The sequence below is a fragment of the Coregonus clupeaformis genome, chromosome 36 (genome assembly GCF_020615455.1).
Source record: "Coregonus clupeaformis isolate EN_2021a chromosome 36, ASM2061545v1, whole genome shotgun sequence".
NCBI lineage: Eukaryota > Metazoa > Chordata > Actinopteri > Salmoniformes > Salmonidae > Coregonus > Coregonus clupeaformis.
This window is the reverse complement of record NC_059227.1, coordinates 24,555,999-24,577,273: the sequence shown is the minus strand read 5'-3', so window position 1 is coordinate 24,577,273 and position 21,275 is coordinate 24,555,999. Positions and strand designations below refer to the sequence as shown.

At 42.5% G+C, this 21,275-nt stretch overlaps 2 protein-coding genes across 2 annotated transcripts; one reads left to right on the top strand and one right to left on the bottom strand.

Moving 5' to 3' along the window:
- The first annotated feature begins 5,483 nt into the window (after positions 1–5,483).
- LOC121552218 (peptidyl-prolyl cis-trans isomerase FKBP3-like) lies at positions 5,484–13,947 on the top strand. Its single transcript, XM_041864963.1, has 7 exons — positions 5,484–5,622; positions 12,018–12,119; positions 12,235–12,333; positions 12,531–12,666; positions 12,819–12,886; positions 13,004–13,101; positions 13,414–13,947. Exons 1-7 carry the CDS (start codon positions 5,518–5,520, stop codon positions 13,466–13,468), a joined length of 663 nt encoding a protein of 220 aa, XP_041720897.1. The 5' UTR covers positions 5,484–5,517; the 3' UTR covers positions 13,469–13,947.
- A 4,182-nt stretch (positions 13,948–18,129) lies between these two features.
- Positions 18,130–20,738, bottom strand: LOC121552306 (ubiquitin-like protein FUBI). The gene is made up of 5 exons (XM_041865112.1): positions 20,636–20,738; positions 19,886–19,967; positions 19,146–19,290; positions 18,578–18,633; positions 18,130–18,366 (listed from the first exon to the last, which is right to left on the bottom strand). Exons 2-5 carry the CDS (start codon positions 19,958–19,960, stop codon positions 18,241–18,243), a joined length of 402 nt encoding a protein of 133 aa, XP_041721046.1. The 5' UTR covers positions 19,961–19,967; positions 20,636–20,738; the 3' UTR covers positions 18,130–18,240.
- Positions 20,739–21,275: the final 537 nt, after the last annotated feature.

Sequence of the window (21,275 nt, the reverse complement as noted above, 5' to 3'; positions counted from 1 at the left end):
TTTGTGAGTGGTTTACGTTTGTAGCCAGAGCTCAGAGCTAAGCAGCTAAATAGATTGTTTTGGTTTTAGTGCAAATATGTACAAAATAAGTATCTTACCCTAGCTGTTTTCCTCCTGTACATACAGTGAGGGAAACAAGTATTTGATCCCCTGCTGATTTTGTACGTTTGCCCACTGACAAAGAAATGATCAGTCTATAATTTTAATGGTAGGTTTATTTGAACAGTGAGAGACAGAATAACAACAAAATCCAGAAAAACGCATGTCAAAAATGTTATAAATTGATTTGCATTTTAATGAGGGAAATAAATATTTGACCCCCTCTCAATCAGAAAGGGGGGTCACCTTTTTATACAGGTAACGAGTTGAGATTAGGAGCACACTCTTAAAGGGAGTGCACCTAATATCAGCTTGTTACCTGTATAAAAGACACCTGCCCACAGAAGCAATCAATCAATCAGATTCCAAACTCTCCACCATGGCCAAGACAAAAGAGCTATCCAAGGATGTCAGAGACAACATTGTAGACCTACACAAGGCTGGAATGGGCTACAAGACCATCGCCAAGCAGCTTGGTGAGAAGGTGACAACAGTTGGTGCGATTATTCGCAAATGAAAGAAACACAAAATAACTGTCAATCTCCCTCGGCCTGGGGCTCCATGCAAGATCTCACCTCGTGGAGTTGCAATGATCATGAGAACGGTGAGGAATCAGCCCAGAACTACACGGGAGGATCTTGTCAATGATCTCAAGGCAGCTGGGACCATAGTCACCAAGAAAACAATTGGTAACACACTACTCCGTGAAGGACTGAAATCCTGCAGCGCCCGCAAGGTCCCCCTGCTCAAGAAAGCACATATACATGCTCGTCTGAAGTTTGCCAATGAACATCTGAATGTTTCAGAGGAGAACTGGGTTAAAGTGTTGTGGTCAGATGAGACCATAATTGAGCTCTTTGGCATCAACTCAACTCGCCGTGTTTGGAGGAGGAGGAATGCTGCCTATGACCCCAAGAACACCATCCCTGCAGTCAAACATGGAGGTGGAAACATTATGCTTTGGGGGTGTTTTTCTGCTAATGGGACAGGACAACTTCACCGCATCAAAGGGCCGATGGACGGGGCCATGTACCGTCAAATCTTGGGTGAGAACCTCCTTCCCTCAGCCAGGGCATTGAAAATGGGTCATGGATGGGTATTCTAGCATGACAATGACTCAAAACACACGGCCAAGGCAACAAAGGAGTGGCTCAAGAAGAAGCACATTAAGGTCCTGGAGTGGCCTAGCCAGTCTCCAGACCTTAATCCCATAGAAAATCTGTGGAGGGGGCTGAAGGTCCGAGGTTGTCAAAGCGTCAGCCTCGAAACCTTAATGACTTGGAGAAGATCTGCAAAGAGGAGTGGGACAAAATCCCTCCTGAGATGTGTGCAAACCTGGTGGCCAACTACAAGAAACGTCTGACCTCTGTGATTGCCAACAAGGGTTTTGCCACCAAGTACTAAGTCATGTTTTGCAGAGGGGTCAAATACAAATGAATTTATAACATTTTTGACATGCGTTTTTCTTGATTTTTTTGTTGTTATTCTGTCTCTCACTGTTCAAATAAACCTACCATTAAAATGATAGACTGATCATGTCTTTGTCAGTGGGCAAACGTACAAAATCAGCAGGGGATCAAATACTTTTTTCCCTCACTGTAAATGAGGTCATAGGCCACACGGAAAACAAAGACTTGAAGTCACAAAGAGAATAGTGGTTGCGTATGATGACTTTGAAGTTATTTTGTATGTCATATTTGAGCATAGGCCAAGGTTCAAGTGTACGATGACCCCAAAGTAAATGTGAGTCCTATTGAGTGTACAGTGGATTCTGCAGATGTCACCCAAACTTCTAGCAAACCTGTCACATCCTCACTTTATCTAAATGTTCCTATGATGTGCTTCCTTGGGGCTCTCATTGCTTCCTAAACTTCAGCTCACTTATCTTCGATCACTGAGAACTATTATTGTGCAGTATGTATTCCATCTGAGGAAGAGAAACTGATCACTTACTTATGTGGTCATTTTTCTTATAGCTGGCATCGTGTGACACACCAGTGACATTAACTCACTTTAAAGACTATCCCAGATAGGATGACATCACCCCAGGCCTTAGCCTATATACTGTATACCTGTGTGTGTGTGTGTAGGATCAGGAGGCTGATGATCCATATGCGTTCAGCCTCTGTTTCCAGGCTTATACTAGTGTTATAGTAGCATTGTATATGGCTCTCCACAGTGATTTCAGTCTATGCAAACAGAGCTACGGAGCTCTATTTGCATCGTATTCCAAAATTCCAACACCCACCAAAGTATGCAGAACTATGGAAAGAGCTACACAAACAAACCTCCGTCGGATCCGTTGCCGATTAGTGAATCTTCTGACAGGAGGATCATGAGGTTTCTTGAGTGTCCTGTCAACTTCACAGATGTGTACCTGTATTGCTTTCCTCATTATATTGTGCTACAATGTGTGTTTAAATACAGTCATATGATCTGACATAATGACAGATCTTTATCACTCCCCACCCTCCCATAGAGCTGGTCATGGTTTTACAGTATAGTTCTCACTCGTAGTATTTTATATTTTTATCAGTAGACACACACAATATATCAGTCAGGCCTAAACCAGGTGTTGTTTTTTTTTGTGTGTCACAGATTCTGCCGAGGCTGCCCCTCCTCCTTGCTCGGGCAGGCTTCGGCGTTCGTCGTCACCGGAATACTAGCTGGTGCCGATCTATGTTCTATGTTTCTATGTTGCACCTGTTGTCTATTGTCACACACCTGTTGCCCATTATTGTAATCACGCCTTCCCTATTTAACCCAGTGGCTCCCAAGGTGTTTTGTGCGTGGTTGTTTTTCGTTTCGTGTGTCGTTGGTGAGCGGGTTAGTTCCTCCCTGTGTGGAGGTATTTCTGTGTTGTATTCTTTACTCATTTCAGTAAAGTACGTTTCTTCGAGTTCTGTGTCCTGCGCCTGACTTCGATCCACCGCGTTTCACTGACACTCGTGACATTGCGGGTTTTTTCAATTTTAATTTAATTTATTTGTTAATCCCTTTATTACTTTCCAACCACACCACCCCTTCCCTAATTGGAGTAAACTAGTGAACAACAATGCTTAGGCCTCTACTTCCAGCTTATACATACTATATACATTTTATGGACACAGTCAATTTTACAATAATTATATTTTGTTTGTTTTTACTCCTGAATATCCTCTACCCTCAACCTCTCCGATCATTTTCATGATGTCCATCCGGTTTGCTTCTATATGCCATATAATTCTAACTGTGCTCTTTCACAAAAGCTCTCAACCTATAACCTATATACATATTATGGACACAGTATCCTTACTTTATTAGTTATCTTGTTGTTATTAGTTGTTGTTAGTTGTTATTAGTCCCATCCTTCAACTCCATTCAACACCACCCATCTATCTCTTAACACCATCCGTATTAGATTTCTATTTGCCATATATCTTTCAACTGTACTGTGATGTTTAAAAAAAGTTCTGAACCTTTCTATTCCCATTGTTTCTACAGATTGTAAATTGAAAATAAACATTTTTGCTAAAAGTATTATTATATTATTGATCAATTGACTATGACTTTTCAGATCACCCAGTAATGCAATCTTCAGGGTTAGCTCCAGGTAAATATTGCAATCCTTTAGCCATTCCTGGACCTGTGTCCAAAAACAAGCTATAAATGGACAGTACTAAAACAAATGATCTAATGATTCTGTCTCTTCGTAGCAAAATCTGCTGAGCTGGGAAGATTGTATCCCCTATATAAATAACATTATATTGGTTGCAAGAATTGTATCTAATAATTTAAATTGAAAAGTTCTAAGTTTTGAATCCGGCGTCGTTTTGCGTATCAGTTCATAAACACTATGCCATGGGATCGGTACGTCAAAAATCTCTTCCCAACTATTTTGCAATCTATATGGGACGGCTGTCAATCCTTTGGTCCTTAAATGAAACTGGTATACTTTGTTATTTATCACAGTTTTCTTTAACCAATTATGTTCTTTAATGCAAGGCAGACAGACAAGTTCCTTACATTTTCCCCCCTTCCACTTTCCTCTTCCATTTTTGCGGTAATGCTGCAATTATTTGGTTGTAATTTTGGGTAGAGCAGATATTTCCATATGTTTTTGTTAGCTGCATGTGCGGCACAACTCCACCAGTCCTACCGATGATATCATTTACGAAGATTATACCTTTTATAAACATTTTGTCAAAAAAAAAGTTTTTTTTATCAATTAGTATATTTGAGTTTAACCACCAGGACCAGGAGTCCCATAGGGCGGCGCACAACTGGATCAGCGTCGTCCGGGTTAGGAGAGGGTTTGGCCGGGGCTTTACTTGGCTCATCGGGCTCTAGCGACTCCTTGTGGCGGGCCGGGCGCCTGCTTCTGACTTCGGTAGTCAGTTGAACGTGTTTCCTCCGACACATTGGTGCAGCTGGCTTCCTGGTTAAGCGGGCGGGTGTTAAGGAGTGTGGTTTGGCGGGTCGTGTTTCGGAGGACGCATGACTCGACCTTCGCCTCTCCCGAGCCCGTTGGGGAGTTGTAACAATGAGACAAGATCGTAATTGAAATTGCGAGAAAAAGGGGGTAAAATACAAAACTACAAAAAAAGATGCTGTTATCTGTCTATAGCTGTGCCTCTTGACTGAATACAATTTATTAACTGCTATACAAAGATTTACCACCAAAATGTACATATTTTTGTAAGGGATTCACTGATTATACAGACTAAGGTGGGACTCTTTAATACACTTCAGTTGTGGAAGAATGAGTTTAGAACACAGACAAAGTCGGGAAAAGGACTGATATGGTTTCTCTAACACATCTCTACCACAAGGTGGAATCAGATGTATTTGATTTACAATCAATTGCAACCCCATGCACGGTCTTTATGGAACATGTCCATGTATTTAATTGACCACATTAACTCTTGCAATTTTCTTACAGGTGGTTTCATTAAATGCACATGATTAATTTGCAATATTCAAAGTGAATATACACTTTGTATTTTCTATTTTTTTAAATGAAAAAGTACAATGTCAGATTTCTTTGTCAGATTTTGCAATCAAAGTCTAAATAATTATTTTCTGGTCCTGTAAAATATATTGATTAAGCAGAGCATTAATGATGATGATCTCCCTTTGCACCAAGGCAAGGCAAACCGGTAAATGCACCAATGCAAGCCAAACCGCAAATAATATTGGGGAAACACTCTTTTCACGCCACTTCGATTCCTAAGGGACTTTTTCGTTGCAGATTAGGAGAATTTAGGCAGCAGTTTAGGAGACGGAGGTTAAGGTTGGGGTTATTGTTAGCGAAAATGCTCTCCTAACCTGCTATGAAAATCACTTTGTATCGAAGTGGCGTGAAAAGAGTGTCCCAAAGATATTGCGCCTCTGGTCCTCCCACAACAGAGGTGAAAGTTCAGCAGTGCGCCTTGTAAAATGGCGGCTGAATTGACCAGAGAGTGGAGCGATGAGCAGCTCAAAAGTGATGATCTATCCAAAAAAGACGTTATTAAGTTCATTCAGGACAATGCGACCCACTCGGTATGTTTTATGTTTGATCAATGCATGCATTGGTTTAACAGCGCTCACTGAAACGCCATTGCTCACTTTTAGTGCGCACGCATGGTGATATCAGTTACCTCCGCATTGGCGCACCACTGCCAATTTAGCTTGATGCTAGCTTGTTAGCCTAGCATGTAACAGTTCAACATGGCATGCATGCATAGTCCCATTCGTTCTGTATATCACCATGCCGTGTCAAGTGTTTTGATACGACTTCTTATTTAACTTTCAATATGTTTTTCGCCTTTGGGCGAACCGGTAGGAAATACGTTGTTGCACCAGGCAGTAAGCCACAAGCTACGAATCAGAGATGGTGTTTTGGGTTAGTCTGGCTAACACCTCAAATCAAGGTGTAGACTAACAGTAAAATGCTTACTTATAGGCCCTTCCCAACGATGCAGAATATTATTTTTTAAATATTTGTATAATAATAATAGAAAAAAACAAGAAATAAATACACAATGAGAATTAATAGCTTGGCTATATACATGGGGTAAATTGAGGTAGGTACAGTGCATTCGGAAATTATTCAAACCCCTTGACTTTTTCAAAATTTTGTTACGTTACAGCCTTATTGTAAACTTGATTAAATTAATCTACGCACAGTACCCCATAATGACAAAGCGAAAACAGGTTTTTAGAATTGTAAAAAAATAAATAAATAGAAATACCTTATTTACATAAGTATTCAGACCCTTTGCTATGAGACTCGAAATTGAGCTCAGGTGCATCCTGATTCCATTGAGCATCCATGAGATGTTTCTACAACTTGATTGGAGTCCACCTGTGGTAAATGCAATTGATTGGACATGATTTGGAAAGGCACACACCTGTCTATATAAGGTCCCACAGTGGACAGTCAGCAAAAACCAAGCCCTGAGGTCGAAGGAATTGTCCATAGAGCGCCGAGACAGGATTGTGTCGAGGCACAGATCTGAGGAAGGGTCCCAAAAAATGTCTGCAGCATTGAAGGTCCCCAAGAACACTGTGGCCTCCATCATTCTTAAATGGAATAAGTTTGGAACCACCAAGTCTGCCTAGAGCTGGCCACTCGGCCAAACTGAGCAATCGGGGGAGAAGGGCCTTGGTCAGGGAGGTGACCAAGAACACGATGGTCACTCTGACAGAGCTCCAGAGTTCCTCTGTAGAGATGGGAGAACCTTCCAGGACAACCATCTCTACAGCACTCCACCAATCAGGCCTTTATGGTAGTGGCCAGACGAAAGCCTCTCCTCAGTAAAAGGCACATGACAGCCCACTTGGAGTTTGTCAAAAAGCACCTAAAGGACTCTGACCATGAGAAACAAGATTGAACTCTTTGGCCTGAATGCCAAGTGTCACGTCTGGAGGAAACCTAGCACAATCCCTACGGTGAAGAATGGTGGTGGCAGCATCATGCTGTGGGGATGTTTTTCAGCGGCAGGGACTGGGAGACCAGTCAGGATCGAGGGAAAGATGAACGAAGTAAAGTACAGAGAGATCCTTGATGAAAACCTGCTCCAGAGCGCTCAGGACCTCAGACTGGGCCGACGGTTAACTTTCGAACAGGACAACGACCCTAAGCACACAGCCAAGACAACGCAGGAGTGGCTTTGGGACAAGTCTCTGAATGTCCATGAGTGGCGCAGCCAGAGCCCGTACTTGAACCCGATCTAACATCTCTGGAGAGACCTGAAAATAGCTGTGCAGCGACAGTCCCCATCCAACCTGACAGAGCTTGAGAGGATCTGCAGAGAAGAATGGGAGAAACTCCCCAAATACAGGTGTGCCAAACTTGTTGTGCCATACCCAAGAAGACCCGAGGCTGTAATCGCTGCCAAAGGTGCTTCAACAAAGTACTAAGTAAAGGGTCTGAATGCTTACGTAAATGTGATATTTACGTAAAAACCTGTTTTTGCTTTGTCATTTTGGGGTATTGTGTGTAGATTGATGAGAAGAAATAAAACAATTTAATCCGTTTTAGAATAAGGCTGTAACGTAACAATGTGGAAAAAGTCAAGGGGTCTGAATACTTTCCAAATGCACTGTAGACATGTACATATAGGTAGGGATAACGTGACTAGGAAACAGGATAGATAATAGACAGTAGCAGCAACGTGTATGTGATGTGTGTGGTGGTAGAGTCATAGAGTGCAAAAAGGGTCAATGCAGATAGTAAGGGTAGCTGTTTGCTTGGGGGTAGAAGCTGTTCAGGAGCCTTTTGGTCCCAGACTTAGCGCTCCGGTACTGTTTGCCGTGCGGTAGCTACTGTCTATTATCTATCCTGTTTCCTAGTTACTTTACCCCTACCTATATGTACATGTCTACAGTGCATTTGGAAAGTATTCAGACCCCTTGACTTTTTCCACATTTTGTTACGTTACAGCCTTATTCTAAAATTGATTAAATCGTATTTTTCTTCTCATCAGTATGAAAATGTATGCACTCACTAACTGTAAGTCGCTTTGGATAAGAGCGTCTGCTAAATGACATAAATGTAAATTACTTGGGTGGGTCTTTGACCATTTTTAGGGCCTTCTTCTGACACTTCCTGGTATAGAGGTCCTGGATGGCAAGGTGTTCGACCCCAGTGATATACTGGGCCGTACGCACTACCCTCTGTAGCGCCTTGCGGTCGAATGCTGAGAAGTTGCCATACCAAGTGGTGATGCAGCCAGTCAAGATGCTCTCAATGGTGCAGCTGTTTAACTTTTTGAGGATCTGTTGTCGTGCCCTCTTCACGACTGTGTATTTGGACCATGATAGGGCCTTAGCGATGTGGGCCCGAGGAACTTCTAGCTCTCGACCCGCTCCACTACAGATCCGTCGATGTGAATGGGGGCTTGTTCGGCCCTCCGTTTCCTGTAGTCTACAATAACCTCCTTTGTCTTGCCCACGTTGAGGGAGAGGTTGCTGTTCTGGCACCACACTGCCAAGTCTCTGACCTCCTCCCTATAGGCTGTCTCATCATCGTTGGTGATCAGGCCCACCACCGCTGTGTCATCGGCAAACTTGATGATGGTGTTGGAGTCGTGCGCGGCCACGCAGTCGTGGGTGAACAAAGAGTACAGGAAGGGACTAAGCGCGCACCCCTGAGGGGCCCCGTGTTGAGTGTGGCGGATGTGTTGTTGCCTACACTCACCACCTGGTGGCAGCCCGTCAGGAAGTCCAGGATCCAGTTGCAGAGGGAGGTGTTCAGTCCCAGGGACCTTAGCTTAGTGATGAGCTTGGAAGGCACTATGGTGTTGAATGCTGAGCTGTTGGCTGTGAACAGCATTCTCAAGTAGGTGTTCCTGTTGTCCAGGTAGGAGAGGGCAATGGGGAGTGCAATAGAGATCGTGTCATCTGTGGATCTGTTTGGGCGGTATGCGAATTGGAGTGGGTCCAGGGCGACTGCTCCGCGGCTGGGGGAGCAGTCGCTCTGTCGTCCTCCTCTCGCCACCATCGGAAGTTCGTTGTGCGGCCCGTCTCACGGGCTCTCATGCGTGGTCTCGCAAGGGGCTGCGTGCGGGGGTTCATTGGGGTGGTGTCGGTCGGCGGGCGGACTGGTGGGGTGTTGGGTCTGGCGGTTGGCGGCGGCGACTCTGGACGCTCGCCGGCATAGCAGGATTTCTTATAAGCGTCCGGATTAGTGTCCCGCTCCTTGAAAGCAGCAGTTCTAGCCTTAAGCTCAGTGCGGATGTTGCCTGTAATCCATGACTTTTGGTTAGGATATGTACGTACTGTCACTGTGGGGACGGCGTCGTCAATGCACTTATTAATGAAGCCAGTGACTGATGTGGTAAACTCCTCAATGCCATCGGATGAATCCCGGGAACATATTCCAGTCTGTGCTAAAGAAACAGGCCTGTAGCTTAGCATCTGCTTCATCAGACCACTTCCGTATTGAGCGCGTCACTGGTACTTCCTGTTATAATTTTTTGCTTGTAAGCAGGAATCAGGAGGATAGAGTTATGGTCAGATTTTCCAAATGGAGGGCGAGGGAGAGCTTTGTATGTGTCTCTGTGTGTGGAGTAAAGGTGATGTAGAGTGGGTTTTTTTCTCTCTAGTTGCACAGGTGACGTGCTGGTAGAAATGAGATAAAACGGATTTCAGTTTTGCTCCATTAAAATCACTGGCCACTAGGAGCGCCACCTCTGGATGAGCATTTTCTTGTTTACTTATGGCCCTATACAGCTCGTTGAGTGTGGTCTTAGTGCCAGCATCGGTTTGTGGTGGGAAAAAATACAAAAAATATAGATAAACTCTCTTGGTAAATAGTATGGTCTACAGCTTATCATGAGGTATTCTAACTCAGGTGAGCAGAACCTCAAGACTTCCTTAATATTAGAGATCGCGCACCAGTCTTTGTTGACAGAGACACACCCCACCCCTACGGATTTTACCAGACACTGCTGTTCTGTCCTGCCGATGCATGGAAAACCAAGCTAACTGTCGATTCATAGACATTAACTACGTTTAGCGCCTATTGATGATAGTATCTTCTGGCCAGGGGACTTTTGTTAAGAGCCCCGACGCTTGGTCTGAACTTGAACATGCATCACTTACGGTACGGTTTTGGAAACATAAGGAATGTATCTTTCATACCAGCAATAAATTATTTTCACAAAACAAAAGGTTAAATTACTTCACCTTTTATAGTGTTAGTGTTCCCACACGGCCATATCTCCATGTTACAACGCTTGTTTACAGAAGACGGATGGAAAACGGAGACGACCACCTGTAGTGTATTCATTACGGCGATTCTGTTGCAAAGTGTTTCTTAAACGGAATGAAACTGCGAGGGACCTACCTGAATTTGTCCAATAGAAACTCGTTTTAGTTGCAAAATGGAATTTTTGGACTAATGATTACACCCCTGGTCGTCACTAGTTTCTATAGGCACAAAGTCATAAACATTTCTAAAATGTATCTTCTTGAAATTAGATTTTAAAGGCCCAGTGCAGTCAAAATTATTTTTCCCCCCTCGTTTTGTATGATATTGTTCAACAGCTGATGAAACTAACACTGTAAAAATGTGATCAATGTTATTTTCTGATAGTTGCTGGTTGAAAATACAATCTACACAGGATCTTCTAATCAACAGGTTTGCATGAGCGGGAGTCTCTGCTTTTCATTGTCACATCAGCATGCGGTAAATTGGTTAATAGACCAATAACAGAGTTCTTTTCTGCCAATAACAGCTAGTTTTCAGTTCTCCCCTCCCTGCTCAGACCATACCCAGACAGTCCTAGCAAAATTCTTGCTTGAGAAATAGTTTTTAGCAAAAAAAGCTATTTTTGCCCATTTTTAATGGAAATCTATTACAGTAAGGTACTTAATTGTTACCCAGAAATTATTATGACTTTGTGACTATAAAGTATTTGCCTGGTTACCTATCCACATCGCTCTGGCCAAACTGACGTTTCTGAATGTATGCAGCGATCGATAGATCAGCGGAATTAAATTCAGGGTGAGTCGTCAGGCAAGTGGAATCTGACTTTGTGGTAGTGCTGAGCGATTAGTGCTTTTTGAGGTCTGTTCGATTAAAAAAAGACACTTTTCAATTTCAAATCTATATATTTTTATATTAAATGCACAATGCATTATGTGCATTGAATCCTGTAACACAGAATAAAACAATTAATAAAAGTCCCATGATGGTAGTGACTGCCCATTACTCCCCCTTACATGTTCTGTTTAGAGGGCGAATTGGCTCTGCAAGCCAAAACAGCCAAATACTCCTAAATGTGAATCGATTATCAATTGCGGTGTGGTTCTAGAAACATATATCCCTCGACTTTCATATTACATCAATAATTTCATATATGCAGAATACACTTTTACTGTACACTGTTTTAACCGGTTTTAACAGTTGCAGCCGACGGTATTTTTCATTGACAACACGTTTGTGTTAAAACAAGTGTGTTCGGAGACGCAGATGGCTAATTAGCACAGGTAGTGTTCCGTCTGTTTTGCGTAAACAAGCGCTGTAACATGGAAATATGGCTGTGTGGAAACCCAAACCCTATAAAGGTGTTTAGTAATTTTTGTGTTTAGTAACCTTTGTTTTGGAAAGAAAAAACGGTTTCACTGATATGAAAGATACGTTCCTTATGTTTCCTAAACCGTACCGCAAGCTATGCGTGTTAACGTGCAGTCAGCGCGTCGGGGCTCTTATAACTTCTCTGGCCAGAAGATGCCCTCATGGATAGACACACGAAAGGTAGTTCGTGTCTATGAATGGGCTAGCTAACACCTAAATCGACGTCACATGAGTCGCGTCAGCCAGGCTAGTTTTTTGGTCGCCAAATTTGGTAAATAATGCAGGAGCATCCATTTGCACCAAAGGGCTGAGTGTTGTTGCATTCATGCCAAAACGACCCTCTTCTGACGTCAATACTGTTCTCTTCCAGTTTCTTGCAGAGCACAAGCTGATGGGAAATATCAAGAATGTTGCAAAAACAGCAAAGAAAGAGCAACTGATTATTGCCTACAACGACTTGTTTAAGAGCAAGGTAGGTGGACTACATGGATGGAGTGATACCTATTTTAGAAGCATATGGCATGACCTCATAAGATGTAAATTATGAATGACAAGTTGATGCTTTTTGTTGTTGGTGCAACCAACAGAGGTTTTTAGGGTCAGAACCAATTGAAGATGTGACAGAGCATGTGAAAAATGTGAAGATGGAAGACAAGCCCAAAGAAGTTGTGGAAGTCGTGGATGAGGTAAACGAGCCATGTTTGAAAAGCTTTTGATTCAACGCTTCCCACTGAAATAAGCTTCAGGGTAAACGTGCTAAATGTTGTATTTAAGTTGAACAAGTCTAGAAGTTACTGCAACTCCACTACATCCAATTTCCACTGGTTGTCAGAAGAATTGTATTATTAAAATGGTCACTTATGTTATGCATTTCAATTCCCAGGGTCCTCCTAAATTCTTCAAGTCTGTGCTGAAGAAAGGAGACAAGACTAACTTCCCTAAGAAGGGAGACAATGTGAGCTGTTGGTACACTGGCTCCCTGGAGGACGGCACAGTGTTCGACACCAACATCCCTGCAAGTATGTATTCTCTCTCATACACACACATGCAGACTGTTTCTGTCTCACACACACTTATTGTCACTCTGTCACACACTCCCTTTTCCTCAATTACCTTTCTCTCATTAATACCAATAATGATGTTACGCTTTACTCTGTCCTCCCCTCTCCAGCTGCCAGAAAGAAGAAACAGAGCAAGCCACTGAGCTTCAAAGTTGGCCTGGGCCGGGTCATCAGAGGGGTAAGAACATTGATGTTATATTCATTTATATGGCTAAAGGTGCCTTATTGCAACAATGTCCCTTGTGATTGCAACAGTTATCACTAAGTCTTATGAGAAATGTGTGTTTTTCCACAGTGGGATGAAGGCATCCTAACGATGAGCAAAGGTGAGACGGCCAAACTGGAGATTGAACCAGAATGGGCCTACGGGAAGAAGGGACTTCCTGACTCAAAGTATCCTTTACATTGGAACATCATGGGAACTATGGGCTAATATTTATCTAGGAGATAGCAGAACGTGATGCCTCTTGGCTTTAAGGGTATGTTTTACACCACCAGTGATGGTCAGGAAGATTGCCAATCCTCCGAGAGTAGTCTTCTCCTGTACAATGGCTCTATCATAGCTTTGTCGATAGTAATTGAATTTGAGCTGGATTTATAACTCCTAAGTCTTTTAAAGTTGAATAACTTTATAATGAATGTCTCTGTCATTGAATCGATATGCAACTGTTTCCTGTGTGCTTCCCTTAACTCTCCCACCACCAGAATCCCACCCAATGCAAAGCTGATCTTCGAGGTCGAGCTGGTGGCTGTCGATTAACGGCAGAAACCTACCCAGCATGCACTTCTCTCCATGGACGGGGAAAACACGGTAGTCACTAGACGGTCATGCGCGAAAGGACAGAAGTGGCTTTCACTGTCAGAACTTTGAAGAAATAATCTGTAATCTGTCTTAATTTACGTTTAAGGTTAGTCTGGTTGTTTCAAGTCTTTTTCTGCTTAAGCCAAGTCCTTTATCATTGTCTTGGCATATTGTCTGAAGCAGGAACAGATGAGGGACCAGGTTAGGGTTATTTGTGCTGAGTTAAGTAGGTGCTTTACTTCTGTCCTTTACAGCATGGCCAGATAGTGACGACCGGGCAACACTGTACAGACGGGGCATCCTTTCTGACAAGTTATACACCGCAGAGGAAAGCCTCTTTCAGGATATTCTGTTTTATTCCTGTTTTTTTTGTTTGTTCTTTTGCATGTATAATGTTCTTGTAAAGATTAATAAACACATTTTGGAGACTAAATTGACACATGCATCTGAAATCTTGTTTATTGTGCGCCTTCAGTAAGTGTTTGAATGGTCAAGAAAACTGGGCATCAGTGAATGTTTTGGAAGTAAGTTCCTGCTCTTGAAATCAGACGTACAGTTGAAGTCGGAAGTTTACATACACCTTAGCCAAATACATTTAAACTCAGTTTTTCACAATTCCTGACATTTAATCCTAGTAAAAATTCCCTTTCTTAGGTCAGTTAGGATCACCACTTTATTTTAAGAATGTGAAATGTCAGAATAATAGAGAATGATATATTTCAGCTTTTATTTCTTTCATCACATTCCCAGTGGGTCAGAAGTTTACATACACTCAATTAGTATTTGATAGCATTGCCTTTAAATTGTTTAACTTTGGTCAAACGTTTCGGGTAGCCTTCCACAAGCTTCCCACAATAAGTTGGGTGAATTTTGGCCCATTCCTCCTGACAGAGCTGGTGTAACTGAGTCAGGTTTGCAGGCCTCCTTGCTCGCACACGCTTTTTCAGTTCTGCCCACATATTTTCTATAGGATTGAGGTCAGGGCTTTGTGATGGCCACTCCAAAACCTTTACTTTGTTGTCCTTAAGCCATTTTGCCACAACTTTGGAAGTATGCTTGGGGTCATTGTTCATTTGGAAGACCCATTTGCGACCAAGCTTTAACTTCCTGACTGATGTCTTGAGATGTTGCTTCAATATATCCACATAATTTTCCTTCCTCATGATGCCATCTATTTTGTGAAGTGCACCAGTCCCTCCTGCAGCAAAGCACCCCCACAGCATGATGCTGCCACCCCTGTGCTTCACGGTTGGGATGGTGTTCTTCGGCTTGCAAGTTACCTCCTTTTTCCTCCAAACATTACGATGGTCATTATGGCCAAACAATTCTATTTTTGTTTCATCAGACCAGAGGACATTTCTCCAAAAAAGTACAATCTTTGTCCCCATGTGCAGTTGCAAACCATGGTCTGGCTTTTTTATGGTGGTTTTGGAGCATTGGCTTCTTCCTTGCTGAGCGGCCTTTCAGGTTATGTCGATATAGAACTTGTTTTACTGTGGATATAGATACTTTTGTACCTGTTTCCTCCAGCATCTTCACAAGGTCCTTTGCTGTTGTTCTGGGATTGATTTGCACTTTTCGCACCAAAGTACGTTCATTTTAGGAGACAGAACGCGTCTCCTTCCTGAGCGCTATGACGGCTGCATGGTCCCATGGTGTTTATACTTGCGTACTATTGTTTGTACAGATGAACGTGGTACCTTCAGGCGTTTGGAAATTGCTCCCAAGGATGAACCAGACTTGTGGAGGTCTACAATTTTTCTTAGCTGATTTCTTTTGATTTTCCCATGATGTCAAGCAAAGAGGCACTGAGTTTGAAGGTAGGCCTTGAAATACATCCACAGGTACACCTCCAATTGACTCAAATGATGTCAATTATGGTCCTCTGTAGCTCAATTGGTAGAGCATGGAGCTTGTAACGCCAGGGTAGTGGGTTCGATCCCCGGGACCACCCATACGTAAAAATGTATGCACACATGACTGTAAGTCGCTTTGGATAAAAGCGTCTGCTAAATGGCATATAATCATCATCATATCATCATATCAATTAGCCTATCAGAAGCTTCTAAAGCATGACATCATTTTCTGGAATTTTCCAAGCTGTTTAAAGACATGGTCAACTTAGTGTATGTAAACTTCTGACCCACTGGAATTGTGATACAGTGAATTATAAGTGAAATAATCTGTCTGTAAACAATTGTTGGAAAAATTACTTGTGTCATGCACAAAGTAGATGGCCAAAACTATAGTTTGTTAACAAGAAATGTGTGGAGTGGTTGAAAAACGAGTTTTAATGACTCCAACCTAAGTGTATGTAAACTTCCGACTTCAACTGTATGATCAAGTTTCAAGTTTTAATGTCACATGCACAAGTACAGTGAAATGCATTTCTTGCAGTATCCCTGCACATTTTAAATATGTTACTGGAACTGAATTACCCTGTATATAGTATGCCTACTTACATTCTTGCGTTCCTCTTATTTAAATGACTCGTTCAGTTCTAGTATTACATTGTTATTGATTACTGCATTGTTGGGTTTAGAGTGTGCAAGAAAGGCATTTCAATTGTACTTGTGCATGTGGCATTAAAACTTAACTTGCAAGCTCCAATGGTATATCATCAGACAAATGTCAAACCTGTCCTCCCTGCCATCTTTAACAAACAATCACTCTCTGGGACAAAAAAAAAAAACGCACTGGTTCTGTTGAATTAAATGTTGTGCTTTGACTCCTGCTGAACATGGCCCAGTTCTTTATGGAAATGTATACTTGAAATTCTATTTTTAGTATGAAGATTTATACACCACACAAGACAAGTCTGTACTCAAGTCACTTTGGATAGCTGTCAGAACTATATATAACTCCTCTTAGACTATCACATGGTGTTGGTATTACCAGTTTGATTTTGACACTACATGTAGAGTCAGCAGTTTTAAGTTCCTCGGCGTCCACATCACCGAGGACTTGACATGGACCAACAGCGCCTCTAATTCCTAAGGCGGCTGAAGAAATTTGGCATGCCACCCAGGGTCTTCCAAATACCGCTGCACCATCGAGAGCGTCATGACTGGTTGCATCATGGCCTGGTACAGGAATTGCTCCATCCACGACCGCAAGGCCCTCCAGCGGGTGGTGAAGACGGCACAGTACATCACTAGCGCCATGTTCCCTCCCATTGAGGACATCTACTTGAAACGGTGCCTGAGGAAGTCCCGCAGCATCAAGAACCCCACACGAGCTGTTCACTCCCTTACCGTCAGGTAGATGGTATCAGAGCATGAGGTCTGATAGAAACTGTCTCTGAGCCTGTTGGTATCTACAAGCCATCAGACTGCCGAACACTTGACCTGGACTGACTCTCCACACACGTGATACATCACAATTGCTGCTACCAGACTTATTTACTATTGCTAATACTGCACAATTTAAACACTTTACCCCTTTCTCTGATACATGTGTAAATATTGTACTACAAATTGTGCCTTCCTGTTTTATACTTATGCTAAAAAATATTTTATTCTACCGAGCCATTTACTTTGTTCATAATCTTATATTTGATTTCTTATTGTTGCATTGTCGATAAGAAACCTGCAAGTAAGCATTTCGTTGGACGGTGTATACTCCTCAAACTCAACTCTGGACACTGAAACCAGTTCCACTGCATTTTTTGTTTATCATTCCCCTCTAATCAGGGACTGATTTAGACCTGGGACACCAGGTGGGAGCAATTAATTATCAGGTAGAACAGAAAACCAGCAGGCTCTGGACGTCGTAGGGTATGAGTTGAATGGTGTATACCAGGGCTCTTCAATTCCGGTCCTGGAGGGCCGAAACACCTGTTTTTCATCCTCTCCTTCTAATCAGGGGCTAATTCAGACCTGGGACACCAGGTGAGTGCAATTAACTACCAGGTAGAAATAAAAAACAGAAGTGTTTCGGCCCTCCAGGACCGGAATTGAAGAACCCTGGTATACCATGGGTATTGAACTCTTACCCTACGAGGTTCATAGCCTGCTGGTTCTGTTCTATATAATTAAATTGCACCCACCTGTTGTCTCAGGTCTAAATCAGTCCTCGATTAGAGGGGAACCATGAAAAAAAATGCTGTGAAACTGACTTCGAGGTCCAGAGTTGAGTTTGATGGGTATACACCATGTATCCTGTACATAAGACTAATAAAACTTGAAACTACATTAATTTCCCAAACAAACCATTAGAAACAACTAGAACAGGAAAATTCATATGGAATTCCAACCCAGTTCCACTGCCGATTTAAATGTTTTCCCTCTAATCATGGAAAGATTTATATTTGGGACAAGGTGGGTGCAATTATCAGGTAGAACAGAAAACCAGCAGTACTGCAGACCTCCAGGCTCAATCACTTGTCCAAACAATCCTTTCTAATAAGAGCCACATATTTTTGTTAAGTAATTTAGCAGACGCTCTTATCCAGAGCGACTTACAGTTGGTGAGTGCACACTTCCCCCACTGCCCCCGTGGGAAACAAACTCACAACCCTGCCGTTGCAAGCGCCATGTTCTACCAACTGAGCTACACAGGGATTATCAAACAACCCTGTCTCAAATTCATAAAGACCCAAGAAATGACAAACAAACAAGTTGTTCTTTAGTCTAAGCCAAATCTTTATTCTGTACAGGAGGAAAACCTTTCAGTGGGTTAAAACTAAAGGGGTGTGATAACAAGCATTCTCCTGAAGAGGGACAGGGTCCTTAGGAGTTGGCGTTGGGGCCCTTCTTCTTGCCGAAGGTGGGCACAACGTTGACGAAGCGCCTGTTGTACTGGATGCGACGCTTGGCACGACCAGTCTTCTTCTTCTTCTTCTCCTGTTTGTCAACCTGAAGTGATAAAGAGGGACAGTGCTACTATGGTCATTACTCTGCAGAAATATATTACATTTAGCAGACACTAACCCAGGAGCTATAATGACTTTGAAACAACCAGACAATGTTACAACTGCCACAATATCAACTACAAAATCATAACCAACTAACATAATGTCTATCTATCATATATTTTTTTAAAGAAATGCAGAAAGTATCTGCTGACCTTGGGTGTCTGTCCCCTCACTTTACCGGCACGGGCCAGGGAGCCATGGACCTTTCCTGGTAGAGAGAGAAAGAAAACAGTGATTATCCTGAGTGAACATAGAGCAATGGAACTAATGACAATAGACCATCGTAGAGCATCCTTGAGTTAACTACTGATCTGGAACTGTATGTGATAGGTAGCAGGTTCCTAGCGGTTAGAGCACTGCGCCAGTAACCAAAAGGTTGCCTTTTTTAATCTGAGCCGACAAGGTGAATAATCTGTTGTTCTGCCCTTGAGCAAGGCAGTTAACCCCCCACAACAGCTCCCCAATGTGGCAGCCCCCTGCACCTCTCCAATTTAGACGGATTGTGTTAAAAGCAGAAGTCAAGTTTCGGTTGGACCTTTTGTGCAATTGACGATAAAATAAAATGTACCAGTAATCCTTTTGATAAATCAAAGCATGGTGTTCACTATTTCTTTAAACAATCCAATCCTCATCTGTGATTACTTTCAAGGGGGGGAAGGATGCATTTTCAAAGTATTAAAATCAGGCCATGTTTGGTGCACCATCATTTTGGGAACTGACCTCCCAGAAGTCTGCCGGCCACCTCCAGGGTGCAGTGCTCAGAGATGCCACATTCCACCAGAGAGGAAGCATCCTCCAGGGGGGAGCCGGCCAGCAACAGCACCTGGTCCTCCACTAGGAGACCCTCCAGAGTCTGGACATGGACCTGAAACAACCCCACAGACACACTCAATGGTTTGATCCAGACATGCATGCATCCAGACAATTTACATACATGTAACAAATCCAGACAATGGAACAAGAGCATGGCACTTGTAACGCCAGGGTAGTGGGTTCGATCCCTGGGACCACCCTCTGTAGCTCAGCTGGTAGAGCACGGCGCTTGTAACGCAAAGGTAGTGGGTTCGATCCCCGGGACCACCCATACACAAAAATGTATGCAAGCATGACTGTAAGTCGCTTTGGATAAAAGCGTCTGCTAAATGGCATATTATTATTATAAAATGTATGCACACATGACTAAGTCGCTTTGGATAAAAGCGTCTGCTAAATGGCATATTATATTATAAACACTAATTGTGGCATTGTACATTTTAGTCATTTAGCAGACGCTCTTATCCAGAGCGACTTACAGTTAGTGAATGCATTCATTTTTCATACTGGCCCCCCGTGGGAAACGAACCCACAACCCTGGCGTTGCAAGCGCTATGCTCTACCAACTGAGCTACACGGGACTAGTACACCAGTTATCATTACACCACAATTAACATGTTCATTGATGTATCCTAGCTTGGCCTCACCTTGATGTCTCTGACGGTCTCCTGTCCAGTCACCTCAAGGGTGTGAGTGTTCTGGGCACGCAAGAAGAGCTGCATCTTGATGCTGTGGATAGGAAGAGATGGCCAGTTAGCGTCTAGTATGAACAGCAGGCAGGAATTGGGGTGTCATCATTGGTCCACATGTGACTTGAATCCCCTCTAAAAAGCAACAATGACTGAGCTAGGGTTGAAGATAGTTTGACATATTGCCTCCTTAAGTGGTTAATTTGTTAGATATCTAAAATCTATAAATAGCCATTTAGGAACCAATAACTATAAGTTCGCTGAAAAGAGAAATGCTAACTAGTTAAATAGACAACTAGCTAGTATTGCAGTAAGGTTGTGAGGCATGGATTAAGTTGACTGGCTAACGTTAGCTTAAATTGTAGTTAGACATAGTTAGCCCGGCAATAAGAGTTTGCAAATCAGCAACATGACAAATGTGAAAATACGTTTTATTATACGACCATATATTTATTATACGACCAACTTGTAGCTAGCTAGGCATCCATACTTGTTTGCTTAGCGACAGTCACGTAATTAGCTAGCTAAAGTTAGCCACATGGGGCACGCGGTTCCGGAAAAACTCTTAAAGTTGCTAAATACAAGGCAATCCAACAAGCAATTGTTCGTCGTGGATGGTGAAGTACTTACGACCAATATTCCGACCTGATATGTTGTCTCTAAAGGGTATACAATTCAATATTTCCTCTCATTTTGCACAGGCCTTACCTTGTTTGATGCTAGTCGTTCAACACTAGGTTAAAAAAGGACTTACGGCGCGTCGGCGGTGCGCATGTGACAACGTGTGACGTAGATAAGTAGTAAACCATAGAGAGTCTGTTAAATTGCTAGAGGAGCATTTTCATAAGCCCTCAAAGTTCCATAATGCAGCGTGAATGGCAGCCATCTTGGTCAGGGAGAAATCCCAAACTTGTCTAATTGGGAATGAATGGAAGGAGAGGCATAAGTGATGCATTTCCTGCTTTTAATTATGCAGGAAAATAAAAGTAAGGCATGTTGATGTATCAGAAATTGTGTAATGGAATTATAGTCAACCTAAGATATTGTCATAATTACAGATAGTTTACAGGTTTTATACACATTTACTGTATAAATAGCCTCTAAAATATATGTAAACAGACCATACATTTTTGGAAAGTTGTGAGTCCTATTATATGATACAATATCAGGACTTGTCTAAATCTTATCATCAACTGATTTGAGCCAGTGTATGGTTGTGGATTGACAGCATTGTTCAAATGGAATATGGGCAGTTAATTTGAAAAATGTATGGAATCATTCCTCTAAAACTGGCTGGCTACCTAGCTAATATAGTTTAAAACTTGAATTTGTATAATTTATCTGCACC